The sequence below is a fragment of the Heteronotia binoei genome, chromosome 15 (genome assembly GCF_032191835.1).
Source record: "Heteronotia binoei isolate CCM8104 ecotype False Entrance Well chromosome 15, APGP_CSIRO_Hbin_v1, whole genome shotgun sequence".
In the NCBI taxonomy this organism is placed as follows: domain Eukaryota; kingdom Metazoa; phylum Chordata; class Lepidosauria; order Squamata; family Gekkonidae; genus Heteronotia; species Heteronotia binoei.
This window is the reverse complement of record NC_083237.1, coordinates 23,037,370-23,059,097: the sequence shown is the minus strand read 5'-3', so window position 1 is coordinate 23,059,097 and position 21,728 is coordinate 23,037,370. Positions and strand designations below refer to the sequence as shown.

General features: G+C 45.5%; 1 protein-coding gene across 1 annotated transcript; it reads right to left on the bottom strand.

The window, feature by feature from the left end:
- Window positions 1-2,887: 2,887 nt before the first annotated feature.
- On the bottom strand, window positions 2,888-12,829 carry LOC132584110 (zymogen granule membrane protein 16-like). The gene is made up of 3 exons (XM_060255907.1): window positions 12,743-12,829; window positions 7,415-7,553; window positions 2,888-3,638 (listed from the first exon to the last, which is right to left on the bottom strand). The coding sequence occupies exons 1-3, from the start codon at window positions 12,795-12,797 to the stop codon at window positions 3,317-3,319; spliced, it is 516 nt and encodes a 171-aa protein (XP_060111890.1). The 5' UTR covers window positions 12,798-12,829; the 3' UTR covers window positions 2,888-3,316.
- Window positions 12,830-21,728: the final 8,899 nt, after the last annotated feature.

Here is a 21,728-nt window from a genome sequence, read left to right as displayed (position 1 = left end):
GTTTCCCCAAAGTGTTGTCTAGTCCATTCCACTCCCTACATAGGTCTTCCTTTCCTAGGACACTGTGCAGAGCTCCAGGTCAGCCTGGCCCATGGTGGGAAATGCAGCAAAGACTTTTCTCAGGCAGTTTTTTATGCAACAAAAAAGATTATTTCTTACCACAGTGAGATAAAAGGAACGAGGGTGGTAGGGAAAGATAAAAGTGTTTATAGATTTTTTTTTTCCTCGTTGAACAATACAAGAAACATCTCTGGCTATTACTTACACCCTTCTTGCAAGATGAAACAGTCGCATGGGTTTCAATGGTAAAAATTTGACAAATGTAAAATCCTTACTAGGGGCTCAGGTGGAAAAGGAGAGAAAGGTAGGTGCACCAATCAAAATGTAGAAGCAATATGCTAATTTCCCCATCATGTGATCAGATCTGATGGCCAGAGTTTCCCATGACCATGTTTGTTTACATTCTGTGCTCTTTAGTGTGACCACCTGATTCAAACTTCTTACATGAGGCATGGATTAAAATTGGCACACAGGCACATGGGTGTTAATTAGATTGGACACAGCCATTCTCATTGACCTACCATGGAGAATCCCAGAATTTAGATATTGAAGAGCCCTGGTGGCAAAACCAAGAACTGCAGTTAGGGAATTAAAGGCCCAGTGGTTACCGCAGAGACTGGAAAGGTTCCAAAAAAGCCTGCAGTAGAAGACTTTGCTACCTGCATTTTTGCAGCTGGACAGACTCAAGCAAGATATAGGTCAAGCAATTTCTGGTTCAGCTTGCCAGAGCTGAGAAAACCATTTGTGGGTAGGGGATGTCTCTCTGCATGAGTTTCTGGATATGTAAGGGCCTCTATTAATTAATTCCATTAATTGAGATCAAAGCAACATACAGAGAAAGGGATGTTCTTCTTGACTAGACAAGTAATTAAATTGTGGTATTAATGACCAGTAGACATAGAAATGGCTGCTAGCATGCGTAGCTTTGAATTAATTAATTAACATCTGTAAAGGATGGATCATGCTGAGACATTTCTGTATACAGTAAATGGGGAAACTATGGTCCTGATCAAGTTGGGAGGAAGGTGGGAGTAGAGGTGGTGTTAAACTTCCTGATGAATTCTAATTCTTCACTTTTGCATTGGATTCTACCTTTGAAGTTCTTTTGAAAGAGAACAGTAACTGTTAGATCAGCAGCACTGTGTACTGGAAGATTAAAACATTTTTCCCCACTGTGATGTGTAATGTTAGATTTTTGCCCATGCATTCTTTTGTGTAGGTACTGTTCTTTTTGTCCAATATAGACAGCAGAAGGGCACTGCTGACCCATGGCTGCATATATGAAACCAGAGGCTGAGCAAGTGGTTGATCTCAAAATTGTGAGATTGTTTCAGGATTTATTTATTTATTGTAAAAAAAAACTGTTGAGGGGTGGAGGGCTGTCTCTAGTAGAGTTGTCAACTCTGGGCTGAGAGATTCCTGGAGAATCGGGGGTGGGTGGAGCTTGAAGGAGGACAGGATTTGGGGGAGGAAAGGATCTCAGCAGGATATAATGCCAGAGTCCACCCTCCAAAGCAGCCATTTTCTCCAGGCAAACTGGTATCTGATATTTGGAGATCAGTTGTAACAGTGGGAGATCTCCACGTGCCACCTGGAGGTTAGCAACCCTAAATGTTTCCCTTTTTAAGAAAATCTGCATGATGATTGCTAGAGTCTTGCCAAGTAATCAGCCACTAGTACTAATACAGGTGGAAAATTTCACTAGGAATTAAGCCTGCCAATAAAGGCTGAAGTTGAATAATTTCAAAAAGTGACATCTCCTTTCTGGTAACTTTGTTACTAGTAAAAACTTAATTAATGGCCTGGAAGAGGACATCCAAGATTAGTCTGCCATCTTCTAAAAACTGGCTTTGAGAGTCGATGGACCAATAACTCACTTTCTGTAGAAGTTTCAGCAACTGCTTCCTCATTCCCGTTCTGTCCCATGTTCTTGGCTTGGTCTAAAGGCCAAATTAAGCATCAAGGCTGGGAACCATATCCCAAGCTGTGAAACACAGTTGCCAAAATCACAGGAAGGAAAATATGGTCTGGGGCTTCTTCTGGGACTTTCCAGAAGCTAGTTAAGACCACCCCCCCCTTCCCCCAACCTTTGAAATGTGAATTTGTAAGATCTAGATCAGTGATGTCAAACCCATTTGTTCTGAGGGCCAGAGCTGACATAAATGAGACCTTGTTGGGCCAGGCCATGTCGGGCCGGGCCATGTGTGTATCTATTTATGAGTAGGTAGCAGAGATACAAACTTTTTAAAGGGCACAGACAAACACGACTAAAGTTTAAAAAAAACAACAACCTTAAAATAAAACATGCTTAAAACATTAGCACTTGTTGGTCTGAAAGGTGAACTGGGCAAAGGAAGCTCTGGCTCTTTCTCTCCCTCCCCAGGGAACCAGCAGGGGGAGGAGCCTCAACCAATGGAGAAAATCAAGGTTTTGCTCTGTAGCTCATCTGCAATTGAGCAAGTCTTGCAGAGCAAGCTTGAGATGCTGAAGGAAGCAAGAGAGAGGGAGAAGGAAGCAGACAAGAGTCAGTTGCTCAGGGGGCTGATAGGAGCCCTCCAGGGGCCTGATTCGGCCCCCGGGCTGCATGCTTGACACCTCTGATCTAGATCGTCCTTAGGCTACCTATCTTTCTGCTGCTGATCTTGTTTCTTTATCTCATGACGACTTTTAAGGTGATCTTATTGTTTATTCTTGAATGGCTCTTAACATTCATATAAACTACTGTGAAAATCCAGCCATATACATTCTGAAATTAAATACAATAGGGTCATTCCCACCCCCCACCCCCATTAAGTCGCCCGTGTATAAAAAGATACTCGGAAACATGTTTCAAATTACATTTTTATTGTCTGATTCTCATCTCTGGCGATGCTCATTATTTGACTGGATTGGAAGCAGTGAAGTAATGGGGCACAGCTGAGGGAGATGGTTGGTTGGCTGGCTGAGCGGATTAACCAATGAGAGACAGAAAACATGTTGGGAGAGGTGATGAATAGGTTGTTGAGTGAGTGGAGAAGGTTTGAACATGGGGATGGAAGAGGAGCAAAGGGAGAGATTGCTGGATGGGAGGTTGGAGAAATATTTCAATGGGTGTCAGATAAGCCACCTGGCAAAAGAATTATTGGATCCTGGGATGGTTGAAAGACCTGTTGAAGCCCATGAAGGAGGGGGAGATCAATCCCAAAGAGAAAGGTGGAAGGATAGACCTTGAAGTGCCCCACTGATCAGTCTGCTTCCCTCTCTCTCATCTGTTCTCTCACTTTCCACAGCTGGGGCAATTAACTGGGTAGTTGTCCCAGTGGAACCCAATGGCATCGATGACAGAACCAGAGCGGCCACTGAAGTAACGCAGGACAGTGCCAGGGAAGAGCGGAGCAGCATTAAAACTGGTGCCTGTGTCCTTTCCAAATGGGAAGTAGCGCTGCTTGTCGGTGACAAACACAAGTTTGCGGAGGTAATTCTTGTACTTCCCAGAGGCTTGGATGATGGACTCTCCTGGGTGCAAGAAAATTTCTTCCAGGTCACCTGAGGAGCCGCCTACATAGTTGCTCCACTCCTTCCCATACCGGACCTGGATGCTGGAAGAGAAGAAGAGTTAGGGTAAATCACTGTCATCCTTCTCTGCTACAATCCACAGCAGGTCTAAGTACACTCTTTGAAATCAGTGGGCTAGAATTTCTATGTTGCATGGAAGCCTCTTTAATCCTCAGTCCTAGAAATAATAATTTAACTGATTTGGGATTTTTTTTTTGCATGTTTATTGGTTACTTAATTTGTCATGCACAATCCATGCCTCTTCTCTCAAAGCTATGCTTCCAGTTTTGAGCACATAGTATTTTTTAGTACTCACGAGCAATGTTCCCTCTAAGCTGCAGAGTCTTGTGAGCAAAAATTCTACTTTGTTTGCTACTGGCATTAAAGTTGTGAGCTACTGCATAAATTAGTGTGTTCTGAGGTCATCCTTCCTGAGCTGGAGGCTAAAAATCTGTGAGCTAGCTCACGCTAACTCAACTTAGATGGGACACTGCTCACGAGACCATTTAAACTATGGCTAGTCTGTGAAACCAAGATTCAAATCCTGGTTTGCCTTCACAAATGTTGGTTTCATTTCCTTCTCTCTGGAGCCTGGGAGAGCACTGCTAGGGAGCAAGCCAGAATTTAAGCCAAGATGCTTGTATATGCGTATCATATGAAACTAGTTGTAGCAAAGTTAACTGTGGTTAGTAAACCAACATCAGATTCTGATTTGATGGACCCTGACTAACCATAGTTGGTGGAATAGCTGCAGACAGTCATACTAACCATGGTTAGTTTAAACCATAGTTTAGTGCGAATGTCTGAATGACACAAATATATTTACCAGAAAGTGCTTCTATTGCTTCTGTGCCATGTGCGTAGTTGAAAAAGAAGAAGAAATTGGATCTATACCCCGCCCTATACTCTGAATCTCATAGGGTTGCCAAGTCCTCCGTGGCCTCTGGTGGAGGACTATATGCGCACAGCATGATGACATCACTTGTAAGTACCATAGAGTTTTCCTCCCAAATTGCTAGTGTCCAGGAAAATCATAGAGTTTTCCCAGAAGCTCCTAGAGCAGCCGGCATGCAACTGTGGGCTGGCAGGTTGGGGACCCCCAAAGCAGGAGAACCCCTACCCCACCTGGGAGCTTGGCAACCCTGGAATCTCAGAGTGGCTTACAATCTCCTTTACCTTCCCCCTCCCACCCACAACAGACACCCTGTGAGGTAGGTGGGGCTGAGAGAGCTCTCAGAAAAGCTCCCCTTTCAAGGACAGCTCTGTGAATATTATGGCTGACCCAAGGCCATTTCAGCAGCTGCAAGTGGAGGAGTGTGGAATCAAACCCAGTTCTCCCAGATAAGAGTTCCTGCACTTGACCACCACACCAAACTGGCTCTCTTAGACATCTGTTACATATTCTATCTACATAAGAACAATGAATGATACTCATGTACTCCTCAGACCACCATTTCTCTATTTGCTGTCTGAAACAGAACACATCTTTCATTTAAGCTTATGTAACCAAGACCCAAGAACATAAGAAGAGCCCTCCTGGATAGGGTTGCCAAGTCCTCTTCATCCCCCGGCAGGGGACATTTGCGCACGTGCGACGAATGACATCACCCGAAAGTGACGACATCAAAATGGCGCTGCCATGTGGGGCTGCTCTAGGCATTTCTGGGAAAACTCTGTGGTTTTCCTGGATGCTCTAGCCATTTGGCTAGAATGACTGGGAAAACCACAGAGTTTTCCCGGAAACGCCTAGAGCAGCCCTGCACAGGCACCACCATTTTGATGACGACACTTCTGAGTGACGTCATCACAAGGGGAAGTTCACCCCGCTGGCTTAATGTGGGCTGGCGGGTTGAGAACCTCCCAGCCGGGAGATTCCCTGCCCAGACCGGGGGGTTGGCAGCCCTACTCCTGGATCAGACTCCAGGCCCATCATGTCCAGAATTCTGTTCACACAGGAGCCAACCAGCTACCTCTAGGAAGACCACAAGCAAGATCACTGCAACAGCATCCTCCCACCCTTACTCTCTGGCAAGTGATATAAAGAGGTGGACTGCCTCTGGTACTAGAGGGCATAGATATCGATCATGGCTAGTAGCCAATGATAGCCCTGTCCTCCACTCCCTCCAACTTGGCCATCACCACACCCCGTAGTTCCACAATCTAACTATGTGCTGTGTGAAGAGGTACTTCCCTGTGTCTGTCCTAAAACTATAATCCTTCAGTGGATGACCTCGGGCTCTAGTATTAGGAGGGTGGGGCTAGGGTTGCCAGCCTCCAGGTGGGCCTGGAGTTCTGCTTTTACAACTGATCTCTGCGTGGCTACCTTGAAGGGTCAACTCTATGGTATTATACCCTGCTGAGGCCCCTCCCTTCCCCAAACCCTGCTCTCTTTTGGATCCACCCCCAAAGTCTCCCGGTATTTCCCAACACAGACCTGGCAACCCTAGGGGGGTCTGTCCACTATTTCTACACTCTACATAATTGTAAAACCACTATCATGTCTCCCCTTACTCTCTTTTTTAAAGCTAAACAGCCCTAAGTGTTTTAACTGATCCTCATGAAGCAGCTACTCCAGCCCCTTGATCCTTTTGGTTTCTCTTTTCTGCATGTTTTCAAGATCTATAATAGCCTTTCTCAGGAATTTACTGTTTAGGGATATCTGAATGGTATGTTTCCTGGCATAGGGACAATTCAAAGTCTCCCTAACATCCAACAAATGGGTTTAAAGAGTGTCCCACAAAGTCTAAAATATACCTTAAAGTACTATCTGGATATACGTTGAGTTTTTTTGGACTCTAGGGCCTGTTCTGATTTCGCCGTAAGGCTAGTTCCAGTTAGGCTAGCTGCAGCATTCCTACCGTGTCTTTCTCTACCCTTATATTTGCACTTAATTCGATTTTTTTTTAAATGTAAGCATGACAAATCCCGAGGGCTGTCTGCTATGAGGGAAATTGATTTTTAGAAATGCTTTCCTAAATTCTCCACCACACAGGGAAAAGGGAAGTCTTACTTTGCACTCAGGGCTTTTTTTGTAGTGGGAACTTCTTTGCATATTAGGTAGGGCTGCCAAGTTCCCGGGCCGGGCGGGGGTTTCTCCGCCCCAGAGGGTCCTAACCTGCTGGCCCAAATTGGGCCGGGGGGGGGGCGGAGTCCTCCCTCAACATCACCAGCGCAATGACATCATTTGCAGTGATGTCATGACACCAGCGACATCACACACCGGCCGTTCTAGGAGCTTCCAGGAAAACTCTATGGTTTCCCCAGATGCTCTAGCAATTTGGGAGGGAAAACTCTATGGTACCTATTGTGAAAACAGTCCCCCACCGGAGACTGAGGGGGCCTTGGCAACCCTAATATTAGGCCACACACTCCATGCAGCCAATCCTCCTGGAGCTTACAGTAGGCCCTGTACTAAGAGCCCTGGAAGCTCCAGGAGGATTGGGCTACATCAGGGGTGTGTGGCCTAATATGCAAAGGAGTTCCTGCTACAAAAAAAGCCCTGGTTATGTTGTTGTTTTTTAAATGTAATCTAATGCTCAACCTCCCCCTCCAAGCATTGTTCCTCTACTCTGGGCCTTCTACTCTGACAGCCAATGTAGTATAGTGGTAAAGAGTGGCAGACTCTAATCTGGACAACCAAGTTTGATTTCACAGGAAGCCAACTGTGTGACCTTGAGTCAGTCTATCTCAGAGCTTTGTCAGCCTCACCAGCCTCACAGGGTGTCTGTTATGGGGAGTGGAAGGGAAGGCAATTGTAAGCCGCTCAGACTCCTTCAGATAGCAGGATATAAAAACCAGCACTTCTTCTGCATTCACTTACCCAACAATGTACCAGCGGTTCACTCGAACTCTAATGGCTGTTATAGGCCCATCCAGTTGGTTGCCAGAGTGTGAGAATCGCTTTCCTCCACCCCCACCATATTCTCCAGAATATGAAGAAGACCGTGGCTGAATATTTCCTAAAATAAAACGGGGGTGGTGGTGGTGGAGGCATTAAAGAAGTATAATGTGTCTGTTCTAATATCAGTTCACAAGCCTAGTCACAGTGAAGGAGAGAAAACATGGGGATGGAACTTGTGGGACAACTGAGGTTCCCACCTCCAGGTGGGGCAGGGATATCTCCCACTTTTACGACTGATCTCCAGCTGGCAGAGATCAGCTCCCCTGGAGAAAACAGAGAAAACTATGACATTGCACCATGCTGAGGCCCCTCCTCTCCCCAAGCCTTTTCTGGAGCCACCCCCAAGGTCTTTCTTGGTTTCAAAGAGTCTCTGGGGCTGATACGATGGTAAATATTACGAACTGGAGAAATATCTTCAGATAAACTTTTATATAAGATCCTAGAATGATCTTATGAACCAACAACTGAAACTATGGGAAATTGTTGTTTCAGTATTTCCAAATGAGACATATTGTAATGATGTTGTTAAGGAAATATATATCCCTTAAAAACATGAGTTTGAATTGCTGACAGAAAGCAGTGCTACAAATGATCTTGAAAAGGGATTTGGGGTGGGCAGAACTGGTCAACTGGGTAGCTTTGGGAGTGTTTTGGGGAACACCCACTGGTACTGATTTTTTTAAAACTAAAAGCTTCTCTGTTCTGTAGGCAAACTGCAAATCTTTAAATAAAATCTGTCATGTCACAAATGAAAATGTGCAATAGTTAGTGCAAAGTCTTCTAAATTTTAAAGAATACTCCTTTGCAGTTTTAATAAAATTGGAATAAAGATCCGGGCGTTATAATCAGTATTCCCTCTACGTTGAGTTAGTGTGAGGTAGCTCACAGTTCTTTAGCTTCCAGCTCGCACATTTTAGCCTTAGCTCAGAAAAAATTGCCCCAGAGCAAGCTAATTGATGCAGCAGCTTACAACTTTAATGCCAGTAGCTCACAAAGTAGAATTTTTGCTCACAGAACTCCACAGCTTAGAGGTAACATGGTTATAATAGCAGGTGCTGAATTGCAATGGATCTGCTAAAGAAAACCTTTCTAGTCTAAACTAAATTTGATTGACTCAAGAGATTTTAAAAATAAAATACAGTTTCAATGGTATTTGACACCATATGAATTGTATATACTGTCTAGTATTAGATATGTGTCGTTGCTGCCAGGGATCAAAAGCAGACTTCTTACATCTGTCCTGGCTTTGTCCAGTAATAAAAATAGATCAAGAAAGGCAGCCATGTTACCTTGGCTGTAGCAGGAGTCCAACAGCATCTTAAAGGCTAACAACATTTGTGGCAGCGTAGGAGCTTTTGTGAGTCACTTCTCACTTCTTCAGTTAGAAGTGAGCAGTGACTCATGAAGGCTCATACCCTACCACAAATTTTGTTAGCCTTTTAAGGTGCTACTGGACTCTTACTCTTTTCTACTTCTACAATAATAATATTGTAATGTTTGGGAAAGAAATATTAGAAGTAATTAACTGGAACATCATGGTCAGCTCATATTGTTCTAGTTCTGTAGCAGCTACACTGGCTACCAGTTAGTCTTTGGATACAATTCAAGATGTTGGTGTTAACCTTTAAAGCCCTTAATGGTCTGGGACCCTCATACCTATGGGACCACCTCTCCCATTACAACCCCTTGCACTAGGCTTCCCAACCCCCCCGCCCTGGCGGGGGACTCCAGAATTTATAGCCTCCTCCCCCGGTCTCCAAAAGTCCAGAAGCGGGGGGAGGGGGGGAACTTCATGCCACTCTCCGGAGAGAGCCTGCCTGATTCCCTGCACCCACCGAAGGCTCGGCACTGGAGTCCAGTCCTCACCCAGGCATGCTAAGCAAGAGCCGAAAAAGAAGGGAAGGGAGGGTGTGTGTGTGTGTGTCCTGTCCTGTTAGTAAAGAAGATTTGTAGAGGTGGTTGGTGTGTAAATAAACATTCCTTCCAGGCACAGAGAGAGGGAGATCTAGCAAACATTTTCTCATAACACAAACCTGCTCTGTGCCTTCACTGCAGAACAGAAAGGCATGAGGTGTTCTTGATGAGATTTTGAATGATGCATGAACTGATAAACTGCCTTGCCCTCAACCTGTCAGCAGCAACTTCTGCAGAACTTTGCAGTAGAATACTTATTGAGAACTTTTGGGGTTGTTTTGCCTTTAAGAAGAAAAGCCTCTCTTCCAGAACAGGAAGTGCAGGCAAGGAGTAGTCTTCTGACGCTGTTTTGCTCTGCGACTAAGGTGCTTTCTAAAGCTTGATTTTAAATGATTTAAGGTATCGGTTTAGAGTGCTTAAGTTTTCGTTTTATGTGCTTCTCAGCTGGGCTGGGCTAAGCGCAGTCCCAGCCTTGTGTTCTTGTGGAGACTGTTTATTTTTTCATTGTCTTATCTGATTTATTGCCTCCTCTGCTTTTATTGCCTTTGGCTACCCCATGTTCAGCTTAACTTTGGTATATGCTGGCCCGGGTGTCTGGAACATTCTGAAGAAATTTGTCTTAAGTTTTAAAACCTTGCTAAAACTTTGAACCCAGTGGCACCTTTAAGACCAACAAAGTTTAATTCAAGGTATATTTTTTCATATGCAAGCATATTTATTCAACTGATTTGCAGATTACAGAAGTCATTTTCACTTGAGAAAATGGGTGTTAAAATTAACCTATTTCTATTTGCTAGCATTGTTTTGCTGAGTTAATTATCCTGCTCTCCTTCCCCCCCCCCCTTAAGATATAGCAGGTTTTTTATCACAACAAACACACCAAACAAACCAATCCTATAACGACTGGGGGGAGGGATTTTCCAGGTAAAGATCAGATAGTTTGACAGGAATTGTATTTTTTGTGAAAAAGAAGCAATATAGTTTATTGCATTATGAATATGTTGGTTCTAGATGACTTTTAAACATATTTTTGAGCAATGTTTCCTCTAAGCTGAGTTAGTGTGAGCTAGTTCAGTTTTTAGTCTCCAGCTCACACATTTTGGTCTTAGCTCAGGAAAAATGGCCCCACATGAAACTAATTTATGCAGGAGCTCATGACTTCAATGCCAATAGCTCACAAAGTAGATTTTTTGCTCACATGACCCCACAGCTTAGAGGGAACATTGCTTCTGAGTCTCAGGTGTTCTAAATGCAGTACTGCAGATATTGTTTTGATATTGTGTTCTTTTCTAATCCCACTAAATGAAAAGATGAATAACTGATACTTGAAAGTATTTCCTGGAATTATGGCATATCTCCAGATTACAAAGTCAATTTCTGCTGGAGAAAATGGATGCTTTGGAGGGTGGACTTTGGGAGCATTGTAATCCACTGAGTTCCGTGTCCTCCCCAGGCTCCACCTCCAAGTCTCCAGGAATACCCCAACCTGGAGCTGGCAACCCTACTCCTGCCTCTGGTCAGTGACAGGTCCTGGCAACCCTAGAGCTATTCTATTACATGATGGTAACCAGAGCTGCTTATTAGGATTTTTGGTAGGGGTGATATATGCAAACCTCCACTCCCAATTGCTAGACATAGAGGAGGACATAATATGCTCTAGTGTGCATATAAGAATTTTCTCTGGTGTGAATTATCTTAAGCTTCCAAATTGCCAAGTTCCTGAAGCATAAAGAGCTACAAATTCTTTTTTGTGGCAAAGAGAATGCAACTGAGAAATACCTGACCACAGAATTACCAGAGGTATGATAGAGCTACTTAGGCTTGTAATTGTGTTTGACCTGAGAAGACAGCAGTAACTAAGTCTTACTAGGTTGGGAATGGCTTCCACTGTTTAAGAGGGAAGCCCATATCTGTTTTGAATTAAGTGACATTATTTAGCAAGCTTTCATCCAAATTTGTCAATTAGAATCTTATCATTTGAATTGAGTCTAGCACTAAAGTCTCTCTCTCCCCCCCCCCCCTTTAGAATCAGGTGTGCTGGAGTATCTAATAAAAGTTCTTCAATGAAAAATTCAGATTAATTACAGCACCTTGCTATATCTGATCATTTTTGCTGGGGAGGGATATATACATTTAGTATTAGAAGAGACCCCATTTTGAAGTGTAGGAGGATAGCCATTGCCCATGGGTTTGAATTTTTTAGATGGACACATTCAATTTAAGTGATGTAGAAATTAGGATTCCTAAACCCCCATGAAGAGTTTTAGAGGTGGGGTTTGATGCAGTGTGCTGGAAGTGATATAGAGGAGTGAAGTTCAGGAAGTGACATCACTTGACCTTTGACTTGGAAGTGATGTCACTTCCTTGCTCCTGGCTCCACCCCCAAAGTCTCCTGGCTCCACCCCCAAAGTCCCCAGATATTTCTTAAATTGGACTTGGCAACCCTACCTTGCACTCCCTTTGGCCTAGGGTTGCCAAGTCCCTCACAGGCTCTGGCAGGGGACTTTCCTTACACACGGGGCACGATGACATCACCCGGAAGTGACATCATTGCATCGACAACGTCACATGGCGTCCACTCTAGGCATTTCTGGGGAAACTCTATGGTTTTCCCCAGACGCTCTAGCCATTTGGGAAGGAAAACCTCTATGGTACCTATTATACCTTAGAGTTTCCCCTCTCAAATGGCTAGAGCATCCGGAAAACAATCGAGTTTTTCCAGAAACACCTAGAGTGGATGCCGTGGATGGTGACGTCATCATGCCAGCGACATCAGGGGAGATGTCCCCCTCCAGCCCAATGTGGGCCGGTGGGTTGGGAACCTCCTGGGCAGGGGAATCCCTGCCTGGACTGGGGGCTTGGCAGCCCTACTTTGGCCATCATCTAAGGGCCTCTTGCAGGTGCCTGACCCCAGGATGGCTTGGTTAGCTGTTGCCAGAGGAAGGACCTTCTTGGTTGTGGCCCCTACCGTGTGGGATGCACACTCAAATGACAACAGTGCCCTACTGGACTTGTTTCGTTTCTGCAGGGCATGCAAAGCTGAATTGTTTAGGTTGGTCTTTTGAGAGTAACCACATTTGGGCTGTTTTAATAGTGGTATGGTGATAGCCACATATTTTAATAATTTAATATTTGAATATTAATATTTCATATTTGTTTTTATATTGTTTCTACCTTATTGGTTTTAATGCTGTAAGTCAACATGAGACCCTTTGGGTGAGGGGCAGCTAAAATCCAATTAATTAATTAATAACCGACACAGGGGCACATGGCCTGCTTCTGCACCCAAATACAACATGACCTAAAGGACAGTGATTTGCAGCTGGGTTTTACCTGAATTGACAAAGACGCCACAACAGAGTAAAGCGAGGAGGGTGAAACACAACATCCTAGAAAAAGAATTTTGAAGGGAGGACAATCAGTTTACAAAGATCTCTGAATGCTATGCGCTTCCATCCACCACAGGCTCGGGTTAAAGAGTTAAACTGATAAAATAAACCTGTTAATACCAAGAAGGGCCAGATCTGGCTGCTGGCACCTTGCCTCATAACAACACTAAGGTTCATACATGCGAAAGAGTGGAGTTGGAATGAAGTAGCAAAGTCCTGAGGTGACTGAGCAGACTGCACACTTCACACGGCAGGTGGTGGATTCTCACACTGAATGGTCCTTCAGCCTCAAAATCTCTTGAGACAGGTAACCAGCGCAAAACAGAGAGAAGTCCCATCATGTTTCTTTGTTTTCCATGCTACTTTTATGCTTGTGGGGAGATTCCAAAATGTGATCCTTCACCTGGTGTCTGAAGGGTACAGTCTGTTCTACCACTTCACGTCTCCGCCACCTCATTGATACTCCAGTGTGAAGAAGAAGACTGCAGATTTATACCCTGCCTTCTCTCTGAATCAGAGACTCAGAGTGGCTTACAATCTCCTATATCTTCTCTCCCCACAACATACACTCTGTGAGGTGGCTGGGGCTGAGAGGGCTCTCACAGCAGCTGCCCTTTCAAGGACAACCTCTGCCAGAGCTATGGTGGACCCAAGGCCGTTCCAGCAGGTGCAAGTGGAGGAGTGGGGAATCAAACCCGGTTCTCCCAGATAACAGTCTGCACACTTAACCACTACACCAAACTGGTTCTCATTGTGGAAACTAGGGTCACCATTTGCCTCACTATAAGGAACAAAAGCCCTACCCAGCACTCTATGTTTCCCCCCTACAGGCCACTAGTATTTAAAAAAATGAACTGAAATAAGAACAAATGATTGTGTTCTGTGGGCTTTTGTTTTCTTACAACAAACAATTTGCCTAAATAGTGATTTCCTTAAGTTATTCTTATCCTATAACATCCCCTGATTCCTTCAGCCCCTTTTAATTGCAAGTCACCTTGAGCAGGACTCTGAAGAGATAGCATAGAAAGTTCCTAAAGTAATAAGGATGACAATGCTCTCGAAAAATCCACTGTCAGCCGGGGGGGATTTGGGGTGGGTGGTAAAGACAGGTGGGTACAGTTTGAAGCATTGATCCTTTGGGGGGCACCAGTTGCCACACTACTTGGGACAGAGATAGTCCCCCCACCCCAGTTTGGAGGATGAAGAGCTCTTTGTTTTCTAGCACTTTATTGTGAAAGACTCAGTACTTACGTTGCCTCTTCTGCAGCCTCAGGAGTCACTGCCTGTGTTCTGCAAAATCCAAGGAAAGGAAAACCTGAATTTTATACCATCCGTGAGGGAAGATAATAGTGTTACCTTATCTTGGGAACCTGCCTGCTGGGCAAACATTATCAATCTGTTATAAAACCCTAATTGGCATCATCTTGGGCGTTGTCCAAATAAACTGGCCCTCCCATTGTGACCCATAGCAGCCACCTGTTGCTGGGGCCCACATTGGCTCCAGGGAGTCCCAGAACTGACCAGATTGGAAGGGAAATGGAATGCAGGCGTCTCACCTGGGAGCGTGCCAGACAGCTTTGATAAATGCTAAAATGGGTGATTGCTACCCAAGCCTTAAGAGCCTTTACTGTCAGCTTGGTGAGGTACAGGCTGACTCTATGTATGCAGCAGAGAAGTAGTTAAATGGACAGTGACATGTAAAACTGCAGGAAGGGAGTCATGTTTTGTACGCCTCTCCTTATAAAACAAAACCATTTTTGCAAGCAGAAAATTGGCACAGGACAATAGCTGGCCTGGAACTGTTCTCTTTGACAGGATAGCATTCTACTTACAGGGAGTCAGGGTTTTTTGTGTAGAAAAAGTCCAGCCGGAACTCATTTGCATATTAGGCCACACCCACAGTCACCAAGCCAGCCAGAACTGCATTCCTGTGTGTTCCTGCTAAAAAAAAAAGACCCTGCAGGGAGTGTTTTATAATGTAAGAGAGAGATCTTACTGCCAAGTAAGAATGTGCTGGATTGTGGCCTTGTTGGATTGTGGCCAAGTCTCCTGTCCTTGAAGGTCCCCTTAGAGTCCACAGAGCAAACCAAAACAATATTTAGGAAACAGATCACTTTTCTGTACACAAGCTAAAGGAAGGATCATTGCAACTGGTGAAAACTAGTGTCTTGTCATGCAGTAGGGTTGTCAACCTTCAGATGGTTCTTGGAGATCTCCAGATGACCAAGATCAATTCCCCTGGAGAAAATGGCTGTTTTGGAGGGTGGTCTGTATGGCATTATACCCTGCTGAGGCCCCTCCCCAGGCTTCACCCCCCCCCCCCAAATCTCTAGGTATTTCCCAACCCAGAACTCCCCTATGTGGAGGCTTGCCGGTGGTCTCGGCGCCAGCTGAAGGGGTTTTTCTCTGAGCTCCCTCACATCTTCATTTTCCATTTGCTTTGTCCATGTTTTCCCTCAAAACTTTGACTGAGAACGCACAGGAGAAACCACAAAAAAACCTTAGAAAGAGAGCTAATGAAAAATAAAGATGTGGAGAAGTTTGGATTCCATAAAAACCACAGTGTGAAAAGAGACCCCATGAAGAAATGCCCTTCACCCTAGTATTCACCCATGTGATTTAACCATTGAGCCTACATTTTGTTTATGAGATGGAACCAGCTGCAAGTGGTCAGCTGCCAAGAAGGAGAGGACCAGGGGTTGAGCTATGAAGCCCACACACCGAGTTCTTCAGTGCCCATATATGCTAATAGATCTGGCCAAAGCACAAACAAGACCACCTCACACCTTGCTAGAAAGTTGTACCTCAAGGGACAGAGAGAGAAGCAGCAAAATGGCGAGAATGAAGGGGGGGGGGTTCCCCCCCTTTTGAGGCAGAAAGACCAAAATGACCCCAAGGTGGGATGAACTCTCTCAGGATAATAGGAGTCAAGTGGCAGCTTTAAGACCAACATGCATGCATACGAAAGCTGACATTCTGAATAAAACTTTGTTGGTTGGTAAAAGTGCTACTTGACTCCTGCTTTGTTCTGCTGCTTCAGACCAACACGGCTGCCCACCTGGGTCTCTCAAGATAGGTTATTTTATTTATTTATTTTTATGACTTCTATCCCACCCTTCCCAACACGTGGCTCAGGGCGGCTTACAACACAGGAATCTAACATAAATAGGCGTTAAACATAGAGCATTTTAATTTAAACATTGAACCATTTAAAACATTTAAAGCATTGGGGGCAGCAGACATCCAGTATAACTACACTCAGTTTCTTGTACCAGCTAGTCATAGGCCAGCCGGAAGAGGGTTGTCTTACAGGCCCTGCGGAACTGGGCGAGGTCCCGCAGGGCCCTCACCTCTTCCGGCAGCTGGTTCCACCAGGAGGGGGCCATAATAGAGAAGGCCCGGTCCCTTGTCGATTTTAAGCGGGCTTCCTTTGGCCCGGGGATATCTAGGAGATTTTGAGTTCCTGATCTCAGTACTCTCTGGGGAACATGCGGGGAGAGACGGTCCTTCAGGTAGGCAGGTCCTAGGCCATATAGGGCTTTAAAGGTAATAACCAGCACCTTGTACCGGACTCGGTACAAGGTGCTGGTTATTACCTTTAAAGCCCTATATGGCCTAGGACCTGCCTACCTGAAGGACCGTCTCTCCCCGCATGTTCCCAGGACATCAATTCCCGCATGTTATCAATTCCCAGGACACAGGGAAGAAGCTCTCTTATCTTACGTCTTCTGACCAGGGTGAGACAAGCCATGCAAATCTCTTTGCTAAGGGACACCATGTTGTCCACTTGGCAAGGGACAATGGGGAGAAGTCCCAACACAGAGAACTTTAAAATCCTGCACCTCCAAGTAATCCTAGGCTGCCTAAGCCTAACTAAACATCATTTAAGATAAGTACAGAATGTGGGGACAGTGGGCTGTGTATTTTCACCTTTTTTTGTACCCTTCCTCAGCCTGATACTTGAATAAACCATGTGTATTATTTTCATTCATTTATTCAACTTTCTTATATTTTGAATGTTCTAGAAATACAACACACCTGCTCTGTCTTGCTTAGGGTTCTCTTCTTTGAAAATTGTGTAAAGAATCTATATAATTGAATCAATATGTAAGTATGATATATTTTTTCACTGGAAGAGGGTTGGTGGTGTCTGAATGTCCTGATATTTTTGTATAATATTTTCTTTTGTTAGTGGTCCCAGGTCTGATGAAGACTGGGAAGAAACAAGCACTTAATCGATTGGCTTGTCACCACACTACTTTGGGACTTCAATGTACATGTTTTGGACATTTGGACTGGTTTCTATATACTTCGTAAATTGGTCACTAGTTTGCATTTTTTGTTGTGTTATCCATAATAGTGACCTCTCTCGGATTCTATTCTAATTCCCAGTTGGGAGCAGGGGATCCTCTGGTTTGCAGCCCCCCCCCCCCCACTTCAGGGTTAGTGGATTGGAGGTGAGGGAAATGTCTGCTGGGCACTCCATTGTACCCTATGGAGATCGATTCCCATAGGCATAGGGTATAATAGAGAATTGATCAGTGGGTATCTGGGGCTCCAGAGGAGCTGTTTTTTGAGGCAGAGGCACCAAATTTTCCGCATAGCATCCAGTGCCTCTCCTCAAAACACTCTCCAAGTTTTATAAAGATTGGACCAGGGGGTCCTATTCTATGAGCCCAAAAGAAGGTGTCCCTATTCTCTGTTATTTCCTACAGAAGGGATTTAAAAGGAGCATGGTCCCTTTAAATGTGATTGCCAGAACTCCTTTAGGAGTTCAGTTGTGCTTCTGACACCCATGCTCCTGGCTCAACCCCCAATGTCCTCTGGCTCTACCCCCAGATATTTCTTGAGTTGGACTTGGCAACCCTAGTTGCTATCTAAGTGTTATAATAGAGTGGGCCAGCAGACAGCTGAACTTACCTTTCCTGGAGTGTGATAGCCCAAAATTGTGAAGCTGCAATAGATGGCTACCTTGTAAGAGCAAAGTTAGAGGAGTGGCAGCTAGGCAAAACTGGTACAGAGTGCTAGATGTATGAAGTCTCAGAGTTGCCGGTAGCAGCAGTTACTATACAGTTTGCTTTTGGTACCCCCTGGGGACTAATAGAAAAGGCCAGTGTCACCGCCAAGCAGGAACTTAGAATGATTATGGGGCTTTTCAGCCTTCAAGAAGAAGAATAAGAAGAATTGCAGATTTATATCCCGCCCTTCTCCCTGAATCAGAGACGCAGAGCGGCTTACAATCTCCTATGTCTTCTCCCCTCACAACAGACATCCTGTGAGGTGGGTGGGGCTGGAGAGGGCTCTCACAGCAGCTGCCCTTTCAAGGACAACCTCTGCCAGAGCTATGGCTGACCCAAGGCCATTCCAGCAGGTGCAAGTGGAGGAGTGGGGAATCAAACCTGGTTCTCCCAGATAAGAATCCACTCACTTAACCACTACACCAAACTGGCTCTCAAGGGACCAGCACAAGGGAACAGACAATTATGTTGTGTGAATCTGTTCCTTCCCAAACCCCATGTTCCCATCGTAAACACTCAACATTGAAATCTGAAGTGTCATTACATTTTGATTAGCGTATCTCCTCTAATTCACAAACCTTCTTCAGCTATTGAACTCTGGTCAAGTGTCCTTTGCAAGTTGCTTTGAGACAGCCCCGGCCTCCATGTTGAGAGAAGTGAAATCAAGGCTGTGAGGGTTCAAGGAAGTTGCGTGCCAGGAGGAGAGAGGGCAATCAGAAGTCCTAGGGCCATCTTACAGTGACGTTTACTTCAGGCATCTGGTAATCAGGGATGTCTTCACCCACAATCAAAACATGCCTCACCCAAGAGCTGGGTGCAAGACTTAGTCATGCTCAGCCTAATCCAGCCATATGGTGTTCCACAAATACACAGGTGGGGCTATACAGCCCAAGCAAAAGGTGAAAGGGTTTTTTGGACACATCCTGTTGTGGAAAAAGGACATCATATTGTGCCCCACCCCATCTCTCCTTCACAGTTAATTGTTCATGGGATTTTTAATACCACCTCTTTTGTGAGGGAAGAATGAGAGGAAGAGTGAAGCATATTGGCTAACGTAAATATACATTTGCCACCCCTGTATGTACAGGGAGTTGTGGCCAATGGCTGTCTGCCATGAGTATACCCGTAAAATAAACTTGAAAACATAGGCTTATGCTTTATCAGTTTGTGTATTTATTTGCAGCTGTTTTGTTCTGTCACGGAACCCCAAGGGGAGTTACATAGACTTCCCGGACTTTGTTCTTCCATCCGCGATCCAGATACAGTAATTTGTTTCAGCAAACTTGTAGTATCCTGTGCCTTTCAACCACACCTAATGCTTTCCATGCCTCAAAAATGTTGAGAGCCTCCTTGAAGGAGGGACATTTAGATGATCCGCTATGCATACCAGTCTAGGGTGGCATCCACACATCATACCATAGCATCAGAATTCATTGGCTACTGGCTTTCCCTGTGTGGCTAAGGCAGCCTGGTTGAGACTGATTCCTATAGTACTTAAGAGTGCAATATCTAGCCATTCATGGCTACATCCAAACATCATTGGGCAATGCATTATGGTAGGACCATAACAACCATTTGCAAATGTGTGGGGAAAGCCAATCCTATTGTAAACTTGTATAGCAGTAGCACAGCCACAATGCCAATATCTAACAATATGCAGATCAGTCAATGTGCAGATTGTGCTGATCCCCAGACTTTTCCTCACCCAATTCTCTGCATCCTTCCACACAGGGTTTTTTAAAGCAGGAATGCACAGGAACGCAGTCCCGGCTTGCTTGGTGTCAGGGGGTGTGGCCTAATATTCAAATGAGTTCCTGCTGGGCTTTTTCTACAAAAACCCTCTGCTTCCGCATACTCTGTAGTCCTGTTCAGGCAGGGATCGTTTTATAGAGAAATAGGTGGTAGAGCTCATCCAGGGATTGTTATGCAGCTGCACATATTATTAAATATGAAAGTCACCAGAGAAAGGGCCTTCTCGATTGTAGCCCCTCAGTGGTGGAACCAACTGCCAGAGGAAGTGCGGGCCTTGTGGAAACTTGCCCAGTTCCGCAAGGCCTGCAAAACCGCTCTCTTCCAGCTGGTTTTTAACTAATATGGAACTTACATCATACAAGGAGTACTGTCGTCATTGAAAAACTGAGAAACTGATATATGTATAACATCAAGACCTAGCACCTAATAAATTTGATTGTTTTAACTGTAAAATGAATAATTTATATAATGTATGACTTACAATGTGTATTGTTTTAATTGTTTTGATGTTTTTATGCTGTGAGCCGCCCTGAGCCTGCTTTGGCGGGGAGGGTGGGATATAAATCAAACATAAATGGACAAGGAGGTGGAACTCTCATAAAGGTTCAGGAGCTGTGCTGCTGTGAGCTCCCACTGAATCAGAGGCCTGTGTTCAGGTATCATAGGGAGCACGCCTGCACCCTGCCTTTGTATCTGTTCGTAAGAGAGAGCCAACACATACTCATTTTATGAATGGAACTTGGAACCAGTGTCTGCATAAGGTTTGGCTCACACATTCAGCTGTACCTGCCTTGTAGGCTAGCCCTGTGCACGTGTTCATCCTGCATAACGACATACATGCGTACATCAAGGCAATGTATGGGTTCACTTCGCTAATAAAACCGGGACTGCTGAGTGTGGGGCTCACGGCACATGTTCAGCTGTACATGCACTGAGTGCAGAGCTGGAGTCCAGTGGCACCTTTAAGACCAACACAGTTTTATTAAGAATGTACACTTTCCTGTGCATGCAAGCCTGCCTTCTGAATAAAGCTTTGTTGGTCTTAAAGGTGCTACTGGACTCCAGCTTTGTTCTGCTCCTTCAAACCAAACGCGGCTGCCCACCTGGCTGGATCTATATGCATGGAGTGCAACAAGCAAATTGCTTTATGACAGGGACCACGAACGGTCAAGTGTGTGCCCTGTACATAGATCCAAGTGGGCAGCTGTGTTGGTTTGAAGCAGTAGAACAAAGTAGGAGTCCAGTCGCACCTTTAAGACCAACCAAGTTTTATTTAGAATGTAAGCTTTCGTATGCATGCATACGTCTGAAGAAGTATGCATGCATACGAAAGCTTACATTCTGAATAAAACTTGGTTGGTCTTAGAGGTGTGACTGGACTCCTAGTTTGTGCCCTGTACTATACACACGAATTGCACGGGCGTTCGGTGCGTAACTTGCGAAGAGGGCTTCCTCTTCCTTCCATCCCTCTGGTCCTTTTCTTCTCCCCTCCAACTTCTCTCTGCCATTCGCTTCCTCCTGGTTTTTTGTCCTCCCAGCCCTTCCCTCTCCTTTATCCTCTCCCTGTGGCTCGGCCCGCCCGCCTGCCTGCCTCTCTCCCGGCTGCCGGTAGATGGGGTCCGCCCGCGTTCCTCTCCCTCTGCCTTCCTGGCCGGCTCTCCTGCTTTCTCGGGCGGCCTTTTCCTGCTTCCCTTCCTTCCTTCCTTCCTCCTCCCTTTAAAGATGGACCCGCAGCGCCTCTAACAAAGACCGCCAGGCTGCCGCGCCGCCGCTGCCTCCGGCTCGGGTTTGCAGATCTGGGGAGTCGGGTTCGCCCCGCGCCTCTTGGTCCCCCGGGGGGGTTCCCGGTGGTTCCTGCCCTCCGCTCTCCCCCCATGCCTTGCTGAGAAGCGGAGGAGCCCACCCGGGGGGGCGGGTGGGGGGGAAGGAGGAGGAAGGACCCCCCTCCGCCAGATGGGCGCCCCCACCTTCCCCCCCGCAGCAGGAGAGGGGGGTGCATGCCGGTGAGGCCCCCCCTTCAGGGCGAGTGGGGGCTAGGGCATTTCGGATTTCCCCACCCGCATCCCCGGGCAGGAGAAAGCACCCCCCTCCCCTCCAAATAGCTGCACCTGATCTTTTACCTCTGCAGACGGCGCCCCCTCCCCCAATTAACAGGCACCT